Genomic DNA, 24,390 nt, shown 5'->3' with positions numbered 1-24,390 from the left:
GTGCTCCTCTTGCTCCTCCTTGCACAAAGGCGGAGGTAGCGGTCCTGCTGCTGGGTTGTTGCCCACCTACGGCCTCCTCCATGTCTCCTGATGTGCTGGCCTGTCTCCTGGTAGCGCCTCCATGCTCTGGACATTACGCTGACAGACACAGCAAACCTTCTTGCCACAGCTCGCATTGATGTGCCATCCTGGATGAGCTGCACTACCTGAGCCACTTGTGTGGGTTGTAGACTCCGTCTCATGCTACCACTAGAGTGAAAGCACCGCCAGCATTCAAAAGTGACCAAAACATCAGCCAAGAAGCATAGGAACTGAGAAGTGGTCTGTGGTCCCCACCTGCAGAACCACTCCTTTATTGGGGGTGTCTTGCTAATTGCCTATAATTTCCACCTGTTGTCTATTCCATTTGCACAACAGCATGTGAAATTTATTGTCAATCAGTGTTGCTTCCTAAGTGGACAGTTTGATTTCACAGAAGTGTGATTGACTTGGAGTTACATTGTGTTGTTTAAGTGTTCCCTTTATTTTTTTGAGCAGTGTATAAAGGCACAACCTAGATTAGAGACAATGTCTTAAGTAGTGGAACATGTTATTACTCTAAACTCATGAAAGTGACAAACTGACTGTAATGGCTGTCGTAGAGAGGGGACCAAAGTGCAGCGTGTTGATTGCTCATGATGAATATTTATTTTAACTCAGAACACTAAAGAAAAAATAACAAAGATAAACCGAAAGCACACAGTTCTGTCAGGTACAGAAAACTAAACAGAAGACAACTACCCACAAACACAGTTGGAAAAAAACCCTACTTAAGTATGATCTCCAATTAGAGACAACGAGGACCAGCTGCCTCTAATTGGAGATCATCCCCCCAAAAAAACCATAGGAATAGAAAACTAGAACCTAAACATAGAAATACAAAACATAGAAAAACACAAAACACCCGCTGTCACGCCCTGACCTACTCTACCATAGAAAATAACATCTTACTATGGTCAGGACGTGACACTGACACATTTTCTAACACATTTTAGGAAGCTTTATTTGACAAGTTTTTAACCATACAACGGTGTTGCTCAAGGTAAACACACACAATGACATAAAAAATACAATTTCCAATTTCACATGAACAAACAGAATTTAACAGAGCAGCTCAATATAAAAACACATTGAAGCGTTTGCATCATTCATCATGGACATAACACTACAACTTTCTTTCTGTTAGTAGTAATGAAGCCTTTACAACATTCGTCATGGACATAACACTACAACTTTCCTTCTGTTAGTAGTAATGAAGCCTTTACAACTGATACTGTCAGCTGGTTCCAGTCAGTGGTGTCTGTATGTTTTCATGATAAACTAACTCTTGTTGTTGATAGTTCCAGTCAGTGGTGTCTGTATGTTCTCATGATAAACTAACTATTGTTGTTGATAGTTCCAGTCAGTGGTGTCTGTATGTTCTCATGATAAACTGACTAACTCTGTTGATGGAGGTCAAGGCTGCAGCGTCTAAAGAGAAGTACATGATAAACTGACTCTAACTCTGTTGTGGAAACTTCACACCTCTCTGTTGCTGATGCTGTTGATGGAGGTCAAGGCTGCAGTGTCTAAAGATAAGTGCGTTGGTGTGAAAAGTGAAGGAAGGAGAGAGAAGATAAGAGAAATGAGAAGTAAAGAGATGGACTGACAGGGTTGTGGTTATTCACCGCTGCTGAAGAGAGCATATTTTTCCACCCACCATGACGTTCTGATGAACAGGGTCACTAGGTAAAGAGAGAGGAGAGAGAGAGATGAGTGAGGGACAGAGGAGCTGATCCAGTCAACTGCAATGAAGACCTCCAACACCACAGGAACAGTTATACACCCCAACAGGTCTCAGTGTTTAATGTGTAGTTAGGTACATTTATAGACCCCAACAGGTCTCAGTGTTTAATGTGTAGTTAGGTACATTTATACACCCCTACATACAGCCCAATTATTATGACTGATTCAACCAGGTGTTTGACTGGTGTTTTAAGTGTTTAGAACTCTGAATGTACATCATACAGAATACGTACAGTTGAAGTCGGAAGTTTACATACACCTTAGCCAAAAACATTTAAACTCAGTTTTTCACAATACCTCTTGGGGCTAGGGGGCAGTATTTGCACGGCCGGATGAAAAACTTATCCAAATTAATCTGGTTACTACTCTGGCCCAGAAACCAGAATATGCATAATAGTAGTAGGTTTGGATAGAAAATACTCTGAAGTTTCTAAAACTGTTTGAATGGTGTCTGTGAGTATAACAGAACTCATATGGCAGGCAAAAACCGGAGAAAAAGTCAACCAGGAAGTGGAGGATCTGAGAATTGTACTTCTTCTTTCTAGTCCTTTTCGAAACTACAGTATCTGTGGGGTTACGTTGCATTTCCTAAGGCTGTCAAAAGCCTTCAGAAAGTTGTTTCAGCATTCTCCTGTCACTGGGCAGATAATAGGAGCTCAGTTACTGAGTGGACTGCCTGGCAACAAAGGGATTGGATATGCGCGGTCCCGCGAGAACCACTGTTCCTTCTTTTTCTATTTGAATAAATACGCTATTGTCCGGTTGGAATATTATCGCAATTCTACGTTAGAAATACCATAAAGTTTGATTTTAAACAACGTTTGACATGCTTCTAAGTACGGTAATGGAACATTTTGACTTTTTGTGTCTCGAATTGCACTCGCGCATTATGCATTTGGATAGTGACCTGAACGCACGAACAGAACGAATGTATTTGGACATAAATATGGATTATTTCGAACAAAAACAACATTTCTTGTGGAAGTAGCAGTCCTGGGAGTGCATTCTGATGAAGATCAGCAAAGGTAAGACAATATTTATAATATTAATTCTGAGTTTAGGTGGCCCCGAAATTGGCGGGTGTCTGTATAGCTCGCTGTGATGGCGAGCTATGTACTCAGAATATTGAAAAATGTGCTTTCTTCGTAAAGCTATTTTAAAATCTGACACAGCGGTTGCATAAAGGAGTACTGTATCTATAATTCTTAAAATAATTGTTATGCATCTTGTCAACATTTATGATGAGTATTTTTGAAAATTCACCGGAAGTTTTTGGTGGGAAATACATTTTCTGAACATCACGCGCCAATGTAAAAGGCTGTTTTTGGATATAAATATGAACTTTATCGAACAAAACATACATGTATTGTGTAACATAATGTCCTAGGAGTGTCATCTGATGAAGATCGTCAAAGGTTAGTGCTTCATTTAGCTGTGCTTTCGGTTTTTGTGACATATATCCTTGCTTGGAAAATGGCTGTGTGGTTATTTTTGTCTATGTACTTTCCTAACATAATCTAATGTTTTGCTTTCACTGTAAAGCATTTTTGAAATCGGACAATGTGGTTGGATTTATCTTTAAAATGGTGTAAAATAGTTGATTGTTTGAGAAAATTGGATTGTGGTATTTTTGTTGTTTTGTATTTCGCGCCCTGCGATTCCATTGGCTGTTGGCTAGGGGTTCCGCTGGCGGAATGGGGTTCCGCTAGTGGAACGCCTAGATGTAATTAAGCCCTTTTGGCACAACTTTGGAAGTATGCTTGGGGTCATTGTCCATTTGGAAGACCCATTTGCGACCAAGCTTCAACTTCCTGACTGATGTCTTGAGATGTTGCTTCAATATATCCACATCATTTTCCTCCTCATGTCATCTATTTGTGAAGTGTACCAGTCACTCCTGCAGCAAAGCAACCCCACAACATGATGATGCCACCCCCGTGCGTCACGGTTGGGATGGTGTTCTTTGGCATGCAAACCTCCCCCTTTTTCCTCCAGACATAACGATGGTCATTATGGCCAAATAGTTCTATTTTAGTTTCATCAGACCAGTGGACATTTCTTCAAAAAGTACGATCTTTGTCCCCATGTGCAGTTGCAAACCGTAGTCTGGCTTTTTTATGCCGGTTTTGGAGCAGTGGCTTCTTCCTTGCTGAGTGGCCTTTCAGGTTATGTCGATGTAGGACTCGTTTTACTGTGGATATAGATACTTTTGTACCTGTTTCCAACAGCAACTTCACAAGGTCCTTTGCTGTTGTTCTGGGATTGATTTGCACTTTTCGCACCAAAGTACATTCATCTCTAGGAGACAGAACGCATCTCCTTCCTGAGCGGTATGACGGTTGCGTGGTCCCATGGTGTTTATACTTGCGTACTATTGTTTGTACAGATGAACGTGGTACCTTCAAGCGTTTGGAAATTGCTCCCAAGGATGAACCAGACTTGTCGAGGTCTCCGCGGTCCATGGCGGTGCCAAGATGGTGGAGCAAAAAACTGTGTTTACAATGGAGCATTTTAATAATAAAAACCACCAGAAACAGAACAAACAATCAATGGGTACAAAACCTGTCGCTCACCAGATAGACGTGCACATGCACATATAATAAACAATTCCGGACAAGTACATGGGGGGAACAGAGGGTTAAATACACAACATGTAATGATGGAATTGAAACCAGGTGTGTGGGAAGACAAGACAAAACACATAGTAAATGAAAAGTGGATCGATGATGGCTAGAAGACCGGTGACGCCGACCGCCGAACGCCGCCCGAACAAGGAGAGGAACCAACTTCGGCGGAAGTCGTGACAGATTAACAGCGGTCATTGAGGGTCTTTGGGCAGGACTCACGGCCAACCCAAGGAAATGCACGCTGGGGGTAAGTGAAGCAGACTGTCTGGGCTATTCCATAGGGCGAGGGTTGATAAACCACAAGAGAAGAAGGTCGCTGCGATCCAGAATTGGCCTCGACCAGTGAATAAGAAAAAGGTATGTGCTTTTCTGGGAATAACCGGTTATTACAGACATTTCATCCAGGAATATGCCATCATTTCAGGACCCCTGTGTGACATGACCTGGAAGGCCCAACCTGTCATGGTACAGTGTCTGTCTGTGTGTGTCTGTGTGTGTTTGTGTTGCTGTGTCTGTGAGTGCGTGTTTGTTTATCTCTGTGTGTGTGTGTGTGTGTCTGTGTATATGGCTCAGTGTGTGTGTCTATGTATATGGCTCAGTGTGTGTGTGTCTATGTATATGGCTCAGTGTGTGTGTCTATGTGTGTTTGTGTGTTTGTGTTGCTGTGTCTGTCTGTGTGTGTTTGTGTTGCTGTGTCTGTCTGTGTTTGTGTGTGTGTGTTTGTTTATCTGTCTGTGTGTGTCTGTGTGTGTCTATGTATATGGCTCAGTGTGTGTGTCTGTTTCCCGTGTGGCTCAGTTGGTAGAGCATGGCTCTTCTAACGCCAGGGTTGTGGGTTTGATTCCCACGGAGGACCAGTACAGGAAAAAGTACAATAATGTTTCAACTCACTACTGTAAGTCTCCCTGGACAAGAGCTAAATGACCTAAAAATACATGTAAAATGTGTGACAGAGGAACAGAGGTGTTTAACAATGGGTGCTGTTGTTCACATACAGCTATAACCTCAAACAGACACAGATCTTCTGCTCTGATAAGTATCTATGTGTGGGGTAGAGACAGCCTCTATTTTTACTAATGCTTTCGGTTGTACGCCTAGTTTCCAGAAACGGGTCACATCTGTGTGTGACAAAGGGACATTGGTGTTTAACTATGGGTGATGTTGTTCACATAAAGCTACTACTATAATGCTCTCAGCTGTAAGCATCATGTTATACTGTTTAAATGTCAGCCACCAGACCAGAGCATCATGTTATACTGTTTAAATATCAGCCACCAGACCAGAGCATCATGCTGTACCGTTTAAATGTCAGCCACCAGACCAGAGCATCATGTTATACTGTTTAAATGTCAGCCACCAGACCAGAACATCATGTTATACTGTTTAAATGTCAGCCACCAGACCAGAGCATCATGTTATACTGTTTAAATGTCAGCCACCAGACCAGAGCATCATGTTATACTGTTTAAATGTCAGCCACCAGACCAGAGCATCATGTTATACTGTTTAAATGTCTTAAGGCCATAACCTGTATAGGCCACCAAACCACAGCCCCACTTTTTTTACTGCTTTCTCTGAACAATTGTCTGTTGGCCTTGAGGACTATGATATAATCATTGTGTTGGGTGATTTTATTATTCATGTTGACAAAGAAAATGAGTCCAAGGCCATTGAATTTCTGAATCATTTTAGCTCCAACCCATAACCACAGTCATACTCTGGACCTGGTTATTACCAAATGGCTTTCTACAGGGCCCACCCATAACCACAGCCATACTCTGGACCTGGTTATTACCAAGGGGCTTTCTACTGGGCCCACCCATAACCACAGCCATACTCTGTACCTGGTTATTACCAAGGGGCTTTCTACTGGGCCCACCCATAACCACAGCCATACTCTGGACCTGGTTATTACCAAGGGGCTTTCTACTGGGCCCACCCATAACCACAGCCATACTCTGGACATGGTTATTACCAAGGGGCTTTCTACTGGGCCCACCCATAACCACAGCCATACTCTGGACCTGGTTATTACCAAGGGGCTTTCTACTGGGCCCACCCATAACCACAGCCATACTCTGGACCTGGTTATTACCAAGGGGCTTTCTACTGGGCCCACCATAACCACAGCCATACTCAGGACCTGGTTATTACCAAGGGGCTTTCTATTGACATATTGATATTGTGTTTTGCAGTCACTTTTAATGCTTAATATATCTACCATTTCTATCATAGAGAGAGAGAGAGTCTGTCTGTCTCTCTCCATCTCTCTCTCTCTCACTCGCTCGCTCGCTCTCTACCTCTCTCTCTCTATTTCTCTCACTCTACCTCTCTCTATGTTTCTGTGTTTCTCTTCTCTCTAGGCCCCCTCATTCTGTCACACACATCTTTCACACCTCTCAGTCCTTCTCAAGAGGAAGTATAGATGGGTAGAGAGGAGAGGTGGGTGGGGGGATGGACAGGCTACAAGTCACTAGAGTTTAGATACAGTTAGTGATCGACACGTTGAGATGGAACGCACCTGTCCTCTACTCTGTGAGTTGAATATTATCTAAATGGTTTAATATATATGGTTCAATGTCTAGATATAATTAAATATCTGTATGGTTTAATATCTGTATATCTATATCGTTTAATATCTATATGGTTTAATATCTGTATGGTTTAATATCTATATGGTTTAAAATCTATATGGTTTAATATCTATAAACCGTCTTCCCTGTGGCTCAGTTGGTAGAGCATGGTGTTTGCAATGCCAAGGTTGTGGGTTCGATTCCCACGGGGGGCCAGTACAAAAAAAAAAAAATGCATGAAATGTATGCATTCACCACTGTAAGTCATTCTGGATAAGAGTGTGTGCTAAATGACTAAAATGTAAATGTAAAATATATATATGGTTTAATATCAACATAATTTAATATATATATATATATAAATATATCTACTGTTTATATCATAGAGAGAGAGAGTCTGTCTATCTCGCTTTCTCTATTTCTCTCGCTCTACCTCTCTCGGTTTAGTATCTATACGTTTTAGTATCTAAATAGATTAATATCTGTATGGTTTCATATCTATATTGTTTCATATCTATATAGTTTCATATCTATATAGTTTCATATCTTTATAGTTTAATACATGTATAGTTTAATATCTGTATATGTTAATATCTGTATAGTTTAATATCTGTAAATGTCAATATCTAAATAGTTTAATATCTAAATAGTTTAATATCTAAATATTTAATATCTATAATATTTAATACCTGTATAGTTTAATACCTGTATAGTGTAATACCTGTATTGTTTAATATCTATATAGTTTAATACCTATATAGTTTAATATCAATATGGTTTAATATCTAAATTGTTCAATATCTAAATAGTTTAATATATGTATAGTTTAATATCTATATAGTTTAATATCTATATAGTTTAATATCTATTTTGTCTATTATCAATAAGTTGGAAGTTTACATACACCTTAGTCAAATACATTTTCTTCACGGTTGGGATGGTGTTATTTGGCTTGCAAGCCTCCCCCTTTTTCCTCCAAACATAACGATGGTCATTATGACCAAACAGTCTGTATAATTTTTTTAAATAAATATGATTTGATAAACTATTTAATGTGACCTGTACTACTACTACTACACCTGTGCATTTAACAACACATTCAGAAATGGCAAGAAAGACAGTCAATTTTATTTTCATTTAAGGTTTAAGAAATAAGGTTTTGGATAGTGTCTCGTATCTACGAGATATAAGAAAGATAAGGAAATATTTTTGTATTTTCCCTTCATTTGTATGGGTTACCTTCAGATTAAGGTTTAATATCAATATATACAGTGGGGGAAAAAAGTATTTGATCCCCTGCTGATTTTGTACGTTTACAAAGAAATGATCAGTCTATAATTTTAATGGTAGGTTTATTTGAACAGTGAGAGACAGAATAACAACAAACAAATCCAGAAAAACGTGACTCCCTCATCACCCTGTTTTCCCTGAGTAAACCTTGGCTGTGAGACAATCCATATTGGAACCAAGGGTTTTACCTTGGCTGTGAGTGCCTTGTCTCTCATTGGAGCGTGAGAATTTCACTCTGGCTGAACTCCAAACTCCCCCTCAGCCCTGCTACCTCCACACACAACTTTTCCAGTGTTGCATGGATTCCAGACAGAGCACTAGTCTCCAATTCAATGATATGTAAATCCTCCATGTCTGCAGATGTCGGGTTAGAGATATTTTGTGAGTTAGCCTGATCTATCCACGATTAATCATGTAACAATTAACTCATTCCAATTTTGGGGCACCACAGGAAAAATTGTTTAATGAGTTACTATCTCCCGACTTAAACTCTAAAGATATACAGTTCTCTCTTACATCAATAACAGTCAATTATTAATCATTACCTCATCAGTCTCATTCTGAACGTCATATATTTCTGGATATCTGCAAGAACCCCTGATGAAGAACCCTAACCTAATTGATGAATCAGCAATACACAAATTGGTTTAATTATTTATTTACTAACTAAATAGTCACACAGAAATACATAAACACACACACATGGTATAGGTTATTGATTACTAACATAATGCAATGAAAACAGGTCCCTAGTGGACTAACAAAAACATGACCGTTTGGTTACGCAGTGGAAAGGGAGGGGTAGGTAAGGAGAGGAGGAGACAAAGAGAGTCAACTTATCATACATACATTTGGAAGCTACGCTGATGGGAATGGGATGCACATGAACGACCGCTCATTCGGAAAACAAATGTAATGTATATATTTACACATGGATGTCATTGTTGTCTCTCTGTTGAACTCAGTGGTTCTATGGTGAAGGGGGGTGTAAGACTGAGGTCACACCAGAGGTCACAATGTCCTTTGCAGAGCGTTTCTGTCCTGGAGTGTTTGTTAGAATAGATACTTCAGGTGTAACACATGGTGGTGAGAGGGATCTCTTCTTCCCTCTCGTCTTTGGTCAAATGTTCGAGACTACTTTACATACCCAGCTGCAGACTGTGAATGTTTGGTCTAGTCTTCTTCTTCTCCTTCTTCACTCGTTGACAGTTTCAGAGGTTCTAACTATTTTGTGATGTTCAGCTCGCACGTTGGCTGGTCTTGTAGTTTTAAACACTTCAACGTGTGGACCACGGCCTCAAGTTCTCTGGTCTTGTAGTTTTAACCATTTCAACATGTGGACCACGGCCTCAAGTTCTCTGGTCTTGCGCTGCATGTTGGCTGGTCTGTATTTAAATTCTCAGCAATTCTTAAGCACTCCGCCCTCTTCTGTGGGGTCTATCTTCAAACATGTGCTGATCTGGCACCTTTGATCCTCACCAAGGTGATGACACTACCTTGTTCCTGTCCTCTCTAGCTGTAATACCATAGAGAACCAGAGAGGAACCAATACAATGTTGTTCACTACACTACCTTGTTCCTGTCCTCTGTCGCTGTAATACCATAGAGAACCAGAGAGGCACCAGTACAATGTTGTTCACTACGCTACCTTGTTCCTGTCCTCTGTAGTTGTAATACCACAGAGAACCACAGGGATTATGCCACAGGAGGGTTCTCCTAACCAGCTCCAGGTAGTTGACCTGAAGGGTCAGTTATTTATCATCTCAATAATGGTTCATGTCAGGATAATCTGCGCGTCTCTCTCTCTCTCTCTCTCTCTCTCTCTCTCTCTCTCTCTCTCTCTCTCTCTCTCTCTCTCTCTCTCTCTCTCTCTCTCTCTCTCTCTCTCTCTCTCTCTCTCTCTCTCTCTCTCTCTCTCTCTCTCTCTCTCTCTCTCTCTCTCTCTCTCTCTCTCTCTCTCTCTCTCTCTCTCTCTCTCTCTCTCTCTCTCTCTCTCTCTCTCACAAACTCAATTCAATTTAAGGGCTTTATTGGCATGGGAAATATATGTTAACATTGCCAAAGCAAGTGAAATAGATAATAAACAATAAAAATGAACAGTAAACATTACACTCACAGAAGTTCCAAAAGAAAGTATGCCCTTTTTCCTCCAAACATAACGATGGTCATTATGGCCAAACAGTTCAATTTTTCTTTCATCAGACCAGAGGACATTTCTCCAAAAAGTACGATCTTTGTCCCCATAGTCCATAGTCTGACTTTTTATGGTGGTTTTGGAGCAGTGGCTTCTTCCTTGCTGAGCGGTCTTTCAGGTTATGTTGATATAGGACTTGTTTTACTGTGGTTATAGATACTTTTGAGCCTGTTTCCTCCAGCATCTTCACAAGGTCCTTTGCTGTTGTCCTGGGATTGATTTGCACTTTTTGCACCAAAGTACGTTCATCTCTAGGAGACAGATCTCGCCTCCTTCCTGAGTGGTATGACGGCTGCGTGGTCCCATGGTGTTTATACCTGCATACTATTGCTTGTACAGACGAACGTGGTACCTTCAGGTGTTTGGAAATTGATGAACCAGACTTGTGGAGGTCTACAAATTTTTTTTGAGGTCTTGGCTGATTTCTTTTGATTTTACCATGATGTCAAGCAAAGAGGCACTGAGTTCAAAGGTAGGCCTTGAAATACATCCACAGGTACACCTCCAGTTGACTGAAATGATGTCAATTAGCCTATCAGAAGCTTCTAAAGCCATGACATCATTTTCTGGAATTTTCCAAGCTGTTTAAAGGCACAGTCAACTTAGTGAATGTAAACTTCTGATCATCTGGAATTGTGACACAGTGAATTATAAGTGAAATAATCTGTCTGTAAAACAATTGTTATAAACATTACTTGTGTCATGCACAAAGTTTGAGTCTTATTAACCGACTTGCCAAAACTATAGTTTGTTAACAAGAAATGTGTGGAGTGGTTGAAAAATGAGTTTTAATGACTCCAACCTAAGTGAATGTAAACTTCTGACTTCAACTGTACAGTGTTGGAACGATATGTAAATATACTGCTCAAAAAAATAAAGGGAACACTTAAACAACACATCCTAGATCTGAATGAAAGAAATAATCTTATTAAATACTTTTTTCTTTACATTGTTGAATGTGCTGACAACAAAATCACACAAAAATAATCAAAGGAAATCCAATTTATCAGCCCATGGAGGTCTGGATTTGGAGTCACACTCAAAATTAAAGTGGAAAACCACACTACAGGCTCATCCAACTTTGACGTAATGTCCTTAAAACAAGTCAAAATGAGGCTCAGCAGTGTGTGTGGCCTCCACGTGCCTGTATGACCTCCCTACAAGGCCTGGGCATGCTCCTGATGAGGTGGCGGATGGTCTCCTGAGGGATCTCCTCCCAGACCTGGACTAAAGCATCCGCCAACTCCTGGACAGTCTGTGGTGCAACGTGGCGTTGGTGGATGGAGCGAGACATGATGTCCCAGATGTGTTCAATTGGATTCAGGTCTGGGGAATGGGCGGGCCAGTCCATAGCATCAATGCCTTCCTCTTGCAGGAACTGCTGACACACTCCAGCCACATGAGGTCTAGCATTGTCTTGCATTAGGAGGAACCCAGGGCCAACCGCACCAGCATATGGTCTCACAAGGGGTCTGAGGATCTCATCTCGGTACCTAATGGCAGTCAGGCTACCTCTGGCGAGCACATTTCTTTGGGCCCCCCCAAAGAAATGCCACCCCACACCGTGACTGACCCACCGCCAAACTGGCCATGCTGGAGGATGTTGCAGGCAGCAGAATGTTCTCCACGGCATCTCCAGACTCTGTCACGTCTGTCACATGTGCTCAGTGTGAACCTGCTTTCATCTGTGAAGAGCACAGGGCGCCAGTGGCGAATTTGCCAAACTTGGTGTTCTCTGGCAAATGCCAAAAGTCCTGCACGGTGTTGGGCTGTAAGCACAACCCCCACCTGTGGACGTCGGGCCCTCATACCACCCTCATGGAGTCTGTTTCGGACCATTTGAGCAGACACATGCACATTTGTGGCCTGCTGGAGGTCATTTTGCAGGGCTCTGGATGTGCTCCTCCTGCTCCTCCTTGCACAAAGGCGGAGGTAGCGGTCCTGCTGCTGGGTTGTTGCCCTCCTACGGCCTCCTCCACGTCTCCTGATGTACTGGCCTGTCTCCTGGTAGCGCCTCCATGCTCTGGACACTACGCTGACAGACACAGCAAACCTTCTTGCCACAGCTCGCATTGATGTGCCATCCTGGATGAGCTGCACTACCTGAGCCACTTGTGTGGGTTGTAGACTCCGTCTCATGCTACCACTAGATTGAAAGCACCGCCAGCATTCAAAAGTGACCAAAACATCAGCCAGGAAGCATAGGAACTGAGAAGTGGTCTGTGGTCCCCACCTGCAGAACCACTCCTTTATTGGGGGTGTCTTGCTAATTGCCTATCATTTCCACCTGTTGTCTATTCCATTTGCACAACAGCATGTTAAATTTATTGTCAATCAGTGTTGCTTCCTAAGTGGACAGTTTGATTTCACAGAAGTGTGATTGACTTGGAGTTACATTGTGTTGTTTAAGCGTTCCCTTTCTTTTTTTGAGCAGTGTAGTTAAAGTAAAAAAGGGAAAATAAAAAAAACATAAATATTGCTGCTGTGATGTCACACTGTGGTATTTCACCCAGTAGATATGGGAGTTTATCAAAATGTGTTTTCACATTTGGTGGGTCTGTGCAATCTCAGGGAAATATATATCTCTAATATGGTCATACATTTGGCAGGAGGTTAGGAAGTGCAGTTCAGTTTCCACCTCATTTTGTGGGCAGTGTGCACATAGCCTGTCTTCTCTTGAGAGCCAGGTCTGCCAACGGCGGCCTTTCTCAATAATAAGACTATGCTCACTGAGTCTGTACATAGTCAAAGCCTTCCTTAATTTTGGGTCAGTCACAGTGGTCAGGTATTCTGCCACTGTGTACTGTCTGTTTAGGGCCAAATACCATTCTAGTTTGCTCTGTTCTTTTTGTTAATTCTTTCCAAAGCGCCAAGTAATTATCTTTTTGTTTTCTCATGATTCGGTTGGGTCTAATTGTGTTGCTGTCCTGGGGCTCTGTGTGGTCTGTTTGTGTTTGTGAACAGAGCCCCAGGACCAGCTTGTTTAAGGGACTCTTCTCCAGGTTCATCTCTCTGTAGGTGATGGCATTTTTATGGAAGGTTTGGGAATCACTTCCTTTTAGGTGGTTGTAGAATTGAACGGCTCTTCTCTGGATTTTGTTAATTAGCGGGTGTCGGCCTAAATCTGCTCTGCATGCATTATTTGGTGTTTTGCGTTGTACACGGAGGATATTTTTGCAGAATTCTCCATGCAGTCTCAATTTGGTGTTTGTCCCATTTAGTGAATTCTTCGATGGTGAGCAGACCCCAAATCTCACAACCGTAGAGGGTAATGGGTTCTATAACTGATTCAAATACTTTTAGCCAGATTGTAATTGGTATGTAGAATTTTACGTTCCTTTTGATGCCATAGAAGGCCCTTCTTGCCTTGTCTCTTAGCTCGTTCACAGCTTTGTGGAAGTTACCTGTGGCGTTGATGTTTAGGCCGAGGTATGTATAGTTTTTTGTGTGCTCTAGGCAACGGTGTCTAAATTTAATTTGTATTTTGGAACAGCATTATTTTTGTCTTACTGAGATTTACTCTTAGGGGCCAGGTCTGACAGAATCTGTGCAGAAGATCTAGGTGCTGCTGTAGGCCCTCCTTGGTTGGGGACAGAAGCACCAGATCATCAGCAAACAGTAGACATTTGACTTCAGATTCTAGTAGGGTGAGGCCTTGTGCTGATAGAGGATTTGCCTTTGTTTTGGTTTGGTTGTGCAGATAGAGGGTTGAGTACAGCTTAAGCTGCATCCCCGTCTCACCCCACGGTGTGTGTTTTTTTCCTTTTCTAACCGCACACTTGTTGGTTCTGCACATTTACAATGTTGTATTCACCCAACTCAACTTTCTCTACTTTATATCAATTTCTATAGCAGGCCCTCATGCCAAATTGAGTCAAAAGCTTTTTTGAAACCAACAAAGCATGAGAAGGCTTTGCCTTTGTTTTGGATTGTTTGTTTGTCAATTAACGTGTGCAGGATGAAAATGTGGTCTGTTATATAGTAATTTGGTAAGAAGCCAATTTGACAGTTGCTCAGTTCATTGTTTTCACTGAGGAGATCTACGAGTCTGCTGTTAATGATTATACAGAGCCCTCTGTCTCTCCATCTCTCTCTCTCTGTCTCTCTCTCTATATATATATCTTTCTCTGAACCTCCCTTTCTCTCTATTTCTGTATCTCTTCACTCCAGCTCCCTGCTTCTGTCACACGCATATTTCACACCTCAATCCTTCTCAGCACAGAGGAAGTATAGATGGGTGTAGAGGAGAGGTGGGGTGGGGGGATTGACAGGCTACAAGTCACTAGAGTTTAGAGAGAATTAGTGTTCGACACGTTGAGATGGAACGCACCTGTCTTCTACTCTGTGAGTTTAATATTATCTATATGGTTTAATATCTGTAAAGTTTAATATCGATACAGTTTAAAATGTATATGTTTAAATATCTGTACGGCTTAAAATCTATATAGTTTAATATCTATATGGTTAAATATCTATAACGTTTATTATCTGTATAGTTTAATATCTATACGGTTTAATTTATATATATATATGGTTTAATATCTATATAGTTTAATATCTATATAGTTTAATATCTATATAGTTTAATATCTGTATGGTTTAATATCTATATGGTTTAATATCTATATGGTTTAATATCTGTATAGTTTAATATCTATATAGTTTAATATCTATATGGTTTAATATCTGTATAGTTTAATATCTATATGGTTTAATATCTATATGGTTTAATATCTATATGGTTTAATATCTGTACAGTTTAATATCTATATAGTTTAATATCTATATAGTTTAATATCAATATGGTTTCATATATATATATATGGTTAAATATCTTTATGGTTTAATATCTATATGGTTTAATATCTATATGGTTTAATATCTACATGGTTTAATATCTGTATGGTTAAATATCTGTATGGTTTAATATCTGTATGGTTTAATATCTATATGGTTTAATATCTTTATGGTTTAATATCGTTACGGTTTAATATCAGTGTAAATGTATATCTATATAGTTTAATTTCTGTATGTTTAAATATCTGTACGGTTTTAATATCTATATGGTTTAATATCTGCACTGTTTAATATCTATATAGTTTAATATATATGGTTTTAAATCTCTTTGGTTTAATATCTGTATGGTTTAATATCTATATAGTTTAATATCAATATGGTTTCATATCTATTAGGTTTAATATCTATATAGTTTATTATCTATATGGTTTAATATCTGTATTGTTTCATATCTGTATTGTTTAATATTTACAGTTGAAGTCTTTAGTTTACATACACTTAGGTTGGAGTAATTAAAACTCATTTTTCAACCACTCCACACATTTCTTGTTAATTAACAAACTGTAGTTTTGGTAAGTCGGTTAGAACATCTACTTTGTGCATGACACCAGTAATTTTTCCAACAATTGTTTACAGACAGATTATTTCACTTATAATTCACTGTGTCACAATTCCAGTGGGTCAGAAGTTTACATACAGTAAGTTGACTGTGCCTTTAAACAGCTTGGAAAATTCCAGAAAATGCTGTCATGGCTTTAGAAGCTTCTGATAGGCTAATTGACATCATTTGAGTCAATTGGAGGTGTACCTGTGGATGTATTTGAAGGCCCACCTTCAAACTCAGTGCCTCTTTGCTTGACATCATGGGACAGGTCGTAGAGCAAAACACACTTTCCATCGCAGATACGGAAGGTCAACATAGGCTGATGCTGTGGATTGCAACGCAGCCGATGCAAAACAACAGATATCTCTTAAATTGATGGATTTTGATGGGGATGTTTGTAGTATATTAATAAGATTCACGCACGAATGTGTCAATAGACTATTAACCTGTTGAGGATCTTATCCCGATCTTATCCCGGTATTGGGATTCATTGTCATGTGACCATGGCGGGGAATTCAAAACTGCAAGAGTAATCATTTCAAAAAATCAAATAATCAACTATTTTCCTCCATTTGAAAGATATATCTCCTAAATCTAACCACGCTGTCCGATTTTCAGAGGCATTACGGAGAATGCATAAAGTTAGGTTATGTGAGGAGAGTACATTGACAATAGCTGCGTGTAATGTTTAGCCAATTCAAAGAAGGGCATCAACAGACAGAAAACTAGCTAGAATTATGCACTTACCTTTGACAATCTGCATCAGATGACACTCATAGGACATTATGTTATACAATACATGCATTTTTAGTTCCATCAAGTTCATATTTATATCCAAAAACAGCATTTACAGTCGCGGTGAAATTCAGAATTTTTTTCGGCTCGAATGCACCCAGTGAATCCAGCATTACAAATCACGGAATTACTATTCGAAAACATTGGTAAATTATAATATTGTCATTCAAAGAATAATATATTATCATCTCGTAATTGCTACCGAAGGGCCAGATCTCAAAATAACTTTACTGGGAAATCACATTTTGTATAAACTGGGTACTATGCTAACAACAATAAGCTATATGCTAAGCTAAGCTAAGCTATACCGTTAGCATTAGCAACATCTAATATCGATAATAACATTCTAAATATCCCCTTACCTTTGATTATCTCCATCAGAAGGCGCTGCCAGAGATCCCAGGTCCAGAACAAATGTGGTTTCTTTTGACAAAGTTCATAATTTATGTCCAAATAGTTAGCGTTCAGTAGGCTCCCACAAAATGAGGTGGGCAGTGTAAAGTCACGTCGAAAAACTAAAGAAAACCTAGTAAATAATCTATTTACGTTTGTTTAAACATGTCAAACGTTGTTTAGCACTAATCTTTTGTTCCATTTTTAACGTGAAACATCAGTAAACATCAGTAATATTTTCACACAACCTATCAAGTGTCTAGAATAAACGATAATGACAAAGGCACTCTTCTCAGATTCATGCGCAGGCGCAAAAAATGAAGTGATGACGTGTCAACTTGTAAGCTTTCTAATTCGGTGTGTATTTATCACAGATGCTTCAAACAACTTTCTAAAGATCGTTGACATCTAGTGGAAGCAGTAGGAGTTGCGAACTGAATCCTTTCTCACTGTGGTATCTTTAAAACAATGACACTAAATAGTACAGTCACAAAATTCTCATTTTTTTTAATCTATTTTTCACAGGTTTTTGCCTGCAATATGAGTTTTGTTATACTTACAGACACCATTCAAACTGTTTTAGAAAATTCAGAGTGTTTTCTATCCGAATGTGTTAATAATATGCATATCCTAGCTTCTGAGTTGGTGTAGGAGGCAGTTAAAAATTGCCACATATTTTTTTCAAAATTCTCAATACTGCCCCCGTGGCCCGTAGAGGTTAAGGAATTTAATATCTGTGGTACAGCTCAGTGTTTACATCATGTACCATAGTGATAGTTCTCTCTGTGTGTTTCAGTGCTGTTGAGTACACTGGTATACTGTAGCCTCGGACAAGGTGGAGGTGAGTACATTTATCTATATTCATCACCTATTCTATAATAGTAACATTTATCTATATTCATCACCTGTTCTATAATAGTATCATTTATCTATATCCATCACCTGTTCTATAATAGTAACATTTCTCTATATTCATCACCTGTTCTATAATAGTAACATTTCTCTATATTCATCACCTGTTCTATAATAGTAATATGTATCTATATTCATCACCTGTTCTATAATAGTAACATTTATCTATATTCATCACCTGTTCTATAATAGTAACATTTCTCTATATTCATCACCTGTTCTATAATAGTAACATTTATCTATATTCATCACCTGTTCTATAATAGTATCATTTATCTATATCCATCACCTGTTCTATAATAGTATCATTTATCTATATCCATCACCTGTTCTATAATAGTAACATTTCTCTATATTCATCACCTGTTCTATAATAGTAATATGTATCTATATTCATCACCTGTTCTATAATAGTAACATTTATCTATATTCATCACCTGTTCTATAATAGTAACATTTATCTATATTCATCACCTGTTCTATAATAGTAACATTTCTCTATATTCATCACCTGTTCTATAATAGTAACATTTCTCCTCTTCTCTCTTACTTCCCCATATCCTCTAAATTCGAATTACATTATGTTTGATCATGTTAGCACAGTCCCTGTATGTGTGAAACATCTGAGTGCTGATCTGGGATCTGGTCCCCCTGTCTGTCCATGTACAGATGAAGTCGGAAGTTTACATACACCTTAGCCAAATATATTTAAACTCCATTTTTCACAATTCCTGACATTTAATCCTAGTTAACATTCCCTGTTTTAGGTCAGTTAGGATCACCACTTTATTTTAAGAATGTGAAATGTCAGAATAATAGTAGAGAATTGTTTATTTCAGCTTTTATTTCTTTCATCACATTCCCAGTGGGTCAGAAGTTTACATACTCAATTAATACTTGGTAGCATTGCCTTTAAATTGTTTAACTTGGGTCAAACGTTTCGGGTAGCCTTCCACAAGCTTCATACAATAAGTTGGGTGCATTTGGCCCATTCCTCCTGACAGAGCTGTTGTAACTGAGTCAGCTTTGTAGGCCTCCTTGCTCGCACACGCTTTTCATTTCTGCCCACAAATTTTCTATAGAATTGAGGTCAGGGCTTTGATGGCCATTCCAACACCTTGACTTTGTTGTCCTTAAGCCATTTTGCCACAACTTTGGAAGTATGCTTGGGGTCATTGCCCATTTGGAAGACCCATTTGCGACCAAGCTTTAACTTCCTGACTGATGTCTTGAGATGTTGCTTCAATATATCCACTTCATTTTCCCGCCTCATGATGCCATCTATTTTGTGAAGTGCACCAGTCCCTCCTGCAGCAAAGCACCCCCACAACATGATGCCACCCCCATGCTTCACAGTTGGGATAGTGTTCTTCGGCTTGCAAGCCTCCCCCTTTTTCCTCCAAACATAATGATGGTCATTATTTTTGGAGCAGTGGCTATTTCCTTGCTGAGCAGCCTTTCAGGTTATGTCGATATAGGACTCGTTTTACTGTGGATATAGATACTTTTGTACGTGTTTCCTCCAGCATCTTCACAAGGTCCTTTGCTGTTGTTCTGGGATTGATTTGCACTTTTCGCACCAAAGTACGTTCATCTCTAGGAGACAGAATGCGTCTCCTTCCTGGGCGGTATGACGGCTGCGTGGTCCCATGGTGTTTACACTTGCGTACTATTGTTTGTAGAGATGAACTTGGTACCTTCAGGCATTTGGAAATTGCTCCCAAGGATGAACTAGACTTGTGGATGTCTACAATTGTTTCTGAGGTCTTGGCTGATTTATTTTTATTTTCTCATGATGTCAAGCAAAGAGGCACTGTGTTTGAAGGTAGGCCTTGAAATACATCCACAGGTAATCCTCCAATAGTGTATATAAACTTCTGACCCACTGGAATTGTGATACAGTGAATTATAAGTGAAATGATCTGTCTGTAAACAACTGTTGGAAAAATGACTTGTGTTATGCACAAAGTAGATGTCCTAACGGACTTGCCAAAACTATAGTTTGTTAACAAGAAATGTGTGGAGTGGTTGAAAAACGAGTTTTTTTTAATGACTCCAAACTAAGTGTATGTAAAGTTCTGACTTCATGTGTATGTTATTCATTGTACAGGCCCTGTATCCCCCTGTCTGGCCATGTATATGGCGTTTTTTTTGTGATCTAAAACTCAAAACTGGTCCTCAGTCATCACACAAACTTTGTGTGTAATCTTTACCAATGTAAAAAAGAAAAATATGTATCTTAAGATGAGCACCAACTCTCTCTCTGTAAATATACGTCTGCGTTGTGCGTTTCCGTGGTTTGTTTTGGCCTGATGGTTATCTGCTTTGGCTTTGTTGGAACGGCGGTGCTGCTAATAATTTATATTTCTGTATTGGCTGCTTGTTTCCTTGGCTTGTGGTTTTCTGTGACCCTGCAGCCTCTAGCTACTGAAACTCTGCGGTTGGATGCTTCATGAATGGAATATTACTGTATTCATCACTACTGCTCTATTTTCACCCAGTGGCATCATCAGTTATATTACTGTATTCATCACTACTGCTCTATTTTCACCCAGTGGCATCAGTTATATTACTAATATTCAATTCAAATAAATGTTTGGGATGTTGAAGCTCATTTGTTTTATTTCTACATAATTTAATTCAGGCAAAATGTGAAATGTATTTAAAATAAATAAATTCCCCTAAAACTGGACATCTTAGTCCTCAGAATATATTTTTTGCATAATTTTGTAATTTGTTTTTTGTTTTAAACTGCATTAATGACAATCACAAATAGAGATGTCTGGTTGTACAACCAATTGGCAAAGGTACTAAACATTTAGAAATCATTTGACTAAACTGAATAAAAATACAAATCTTCGCTATGAAATAAAGATAAATGACATAAAGAATAATGCAAAAAAAACTTATTAAATTTTGGGACAAAAAGCAACTCGGCTTCATTCATTGAATCAGATGGCTCATAACAAAACCCACTGATATTGCCAATACATTTTTCAATGGCTAGATTAGCACACTTAGGCATGACCTGCAACAAACACTGATACTACACAATCAAGTATATCTGACCAAATTATGAAAGACAAGAATTGTAATTTTGAGTTCTGTAATGTAAGTGTGGAAGAGGTAAAACATTATTGTCTATCAACACTGACAAGTCACCGGGTCTGCCATCTTGGATGGACAATTACTGAGGATAATAGAGGATGATTTTGCCACTCCTATTGGCCATATCTTCAATCTAAGCCTACTAGAGAGTGTGTGCCCTCAGGCCTGGAGGGAAGCTAAAGTCATTCCACTACCTAAGAATAGTAAAGCCCCTTTACTGGCTCAAATAGCTGACTAATCAGCCTGTTACCAACCCTTAGTAAACTTCTGGAGAGAAAAAAATGATGTATGTCCAGAGTGAATTGGGAAAGTATTCAGACCTCTTGACTTTTCACAATTTTTGTTCATGTTACAGCCATATTCTAAAATTGATTAAATAAAACGTTTTCCTCATTAATTTGCACACAATACCTCATAATGACAAAGCAAAAACAGGTTTTTATTCACATAAGTATTCTGACCCGTTGCTATGAGACTTGAAATTGAGCTCAGGTGCATCTTGTTACATCATGTGATAAAAATATAGTCATTGATAAGGAGGATAAACATGATGTAATGAGTGTTGATATGAATGGTAATATATTATTAGTGTCTTTTTATAGCACTCTAATGATGTGATATTTTAGTAATTTGAAAAGCTGAGGATTCAAGGTTAAAGGATGAGTAGAGAGATGCAATACAAGGTTAAAGGATGAGTAGAGATTGAGCCTTGAGCCTTGAGATTGTAAATAGATTAGCTGTGGTTGAAAGCAGGAAGGCAGTGGGACATTTGAAGTAGAGGTATGAAAAACATTCTTTGACAGTTTTTGATAATTGTTGTTTGGTTTTATAGTTGGGTAACTCCAGTGAATTTGAGCAGGAAGTTAATGTATTCTAAAATTATAATCTGTTTCCATTACATTGTCCAGTAATAAAAGTAGAATGAAATAAGTATTGACTATTCGTAAAAATCCTTGGTAGTAAAATCCTTGTTACTCAGAATCCTTGGTACTCAGAATCCTTGGTACTCAGAATCCTTGGTACTCAGAATCCTTGGTACTCAGAATCCTTGGTACTCAGAATCCTTGGCAGTCAGAATCCTTGGCAGTCAGAATCCTTGGTCGTAAGAGTGCGTAATACTGGGGATTCTGTCGCCCCTAGGGGGGTGGGGGGGTACTGCCACACTTGCTCCCGCTCTTCTTCCCCCTGGCGCTCGAGGGCACCAGGATCCCCAGCATTAAGCACTCAAGCCACCATCAGTATGCACACCTGCCTTCCCCACCGTCACGCGCATCAGCGATCATTAGACTCACGAGGACTCAATTACTTGAGTCATTACCTTCCCTATATCTGCTGTTCCCAAGCTCTGTTCCCTGCTTCGGGATTAATTGTCTCATGTCCGTGTTAACCGTGTTCTGACGCTGTTCCTGTCTTGTTTCCTTGTCTGCTCCTAAATAAATGTCTGACAGAATGTTATTTTACGGAGGGTAGTATCTTGTATGTCCTTGTAAAAACAAAATGTTTATCTAACTCTAAATCTATTTTTTTGTTAAAAAAGCTGAAAGATTCAGGAGCTCATCTTCGTGACATTCTCTATCTCTCTCTTTCTAAGATATCTCTCTTCCAGCCTCTCTGAGTGTCAGTCCTGACAGATCTCAGTTCTTTGAATTTGAGTCTGTCTCTCTGAGCTGTGAGGTTCAGGGGAACTCTACTGGATGGAGAGTGGTGAGGAATGCAGAAAGAGGAAACCTTTCAGAGTGTAATACTGACTGGGGAAAACAACAAGGGTCTTCATGCATCGTGTCACTAATACCATCATACAGTGGAGTGTACAGGTGTGAGTCTGGGTCTGGAGAACACAGCAATGCTGTCAACATCACAGTACCTGGTATGTCCACAAACACCATCTACTAACATTATAGTGTTTAGTGGTTCATCTGGTTTCAGATAGCTGATGTTATGTTTATATATGATGTTTATATATTATATACAGCTGGTGCTATGATCCTGGAGAGCCCTGTCCTTCCTGTGACTGAGGGAGATTCTGTGACTCTGCGCTGCAGATATCAGGGAACTCCCTCTGACCTCACAGCTGTTTTCTACAAAGATGGATCCCTCATCAGGGCTGAGTCTACAGGAGAGATGACCATCCCTGCAGTATCCAAGTCAGATGAAGGACTCTACAAGTGTTCCAGCTCGAAAGGAGAATCACCAGAGAGCTGGATGACTGTGACAGGTGAGAATATGAGAAACCTTGACATTCAGATGATTTGGTTCTTCTTTACACTGTTAATTGTGGGATGTTATATTCATAATAATTTGTGTTCTTGCGATCTCGCTTGGTCAGTAGAAGTAATATATATACAGTAAAAGTAAAAAGTTTTGACACACCCACTCATTCAAGGGTTTTTATTTATTTTGACTATTTTCTACATTGTAGAATAATAGTGAAGACATCAAAACTATGAAATAACACGTATGGAATCATGTTGTAACCAAACAAGTGTTAAACAAAGTTTTATTTTAGCTTTTTTTAACTAGGCAAGTCAGTTAAAACAAATTCTTATTTTCAATGACGGCCTAGGAACAGTGTGTAAACATTGTGTTATAGTCTCCCACCATGATGAATTTATCATTTATTTCCTGTAAGTTCAATAAATTGGTATTAATATTTTCGAAGAATTATGGATCATCCTGATTTGGACCATATAGATTAATGAACCAAATATGTTTTTCATCCACTTTCATATTCAAATGGATCCACCTTCCTTGCGAATCATTCCTGACTATTTGCACATTAAGATCGACATTTGTATTTGTATTGCAGTATTTGTTTTATTCCCTTGCCTGTTTGGCTGTGAGCCAATGAAACAGATGATAGAACATTCAGTATATTATGTGTGTAGTAGATCTGAGTAGGTTGATGTGTTTAATATTGGATGTGATTTAGTGACAGTGTCTATATGTGTAGTAGGTCTCACTAGGTTGATGTGTGTGATATTGGATGTGATTTATTGAGAGTGTGTATGATGTCTGTATAACAGTAAGACTGTCACACCTGCTCCCGCTACCCCTCCCTTGCGCTCAAAGGCGTGCGTACCCCAGTTTGGGAGTACCTGCTCTAGTGCAACGGTGTCTAGATGGAATTTGTATTCGTGGTCCTGGGAACTGGACCTTTTTTGGAACACCATTATTTTTGTCTTACTGAGCTTCTTACATCAGCTGATACTCTCAAAGTGCTGTACAGAAACCCAGCCTAAAACCCCAAACAGCAAGCAATGCAGGTGTAGAAGC

General features: G+C 39.3%; 1 protein-coding gene across 1 annotated transcript in view; it reads left to right on the top strand.

The window, feature by feature from the left end:
• The first annotated feature begins 6,839 nt into the window (after positions 1–6,839).
• The window catches only part of LOC115194776 (low affinity immunoglobulin gamma Fc region receptor III-like), a 35,588-nt gene continuing 18,037 nt past the window's right edge, over positions 6,840–24,390 (top strand). The window contains exons 1-4 of the mRNA XM_029754706.1: positions 6,840–6,986; positions 17,894–17,938; positions 22,709–22,984; positions 23,090–23,332. Of these exons, the coding sequence (XP_029610566.1) occupies positions 6,962–6,986; positions 17,894–17,938; positions 22,709–22,984; positions 23,090–23,332 (589 nt within the window). The 5' untranslated portion in view covers positions 6,840–6,961. The remainder of the gene's footprint in view (positions 6,987–17,893; positions 17,939–22,708; positions 22,985–23,089; positions 23,333–24,390) is intronic.

The sequence above is a fragment of the Salmo trutta genome, chromosome 5 (assembly GCF_901001165.1).
Source record: "Salmo trutta chromosome 5, fSalTru1.1, whole genome shotgun sequence".
Taxonomy (NCBI): domain Eukaryota; kingdom Metazoa; phylum Chordata; class Actinopteri; order Salmoniformes; family Salmonidae; genus Salmo; species Salmo trutta.
Note: the sequence above shows the minus strand (reverse complement) of the source record. Positions and strands in the feature narration are given on the sequence as shown.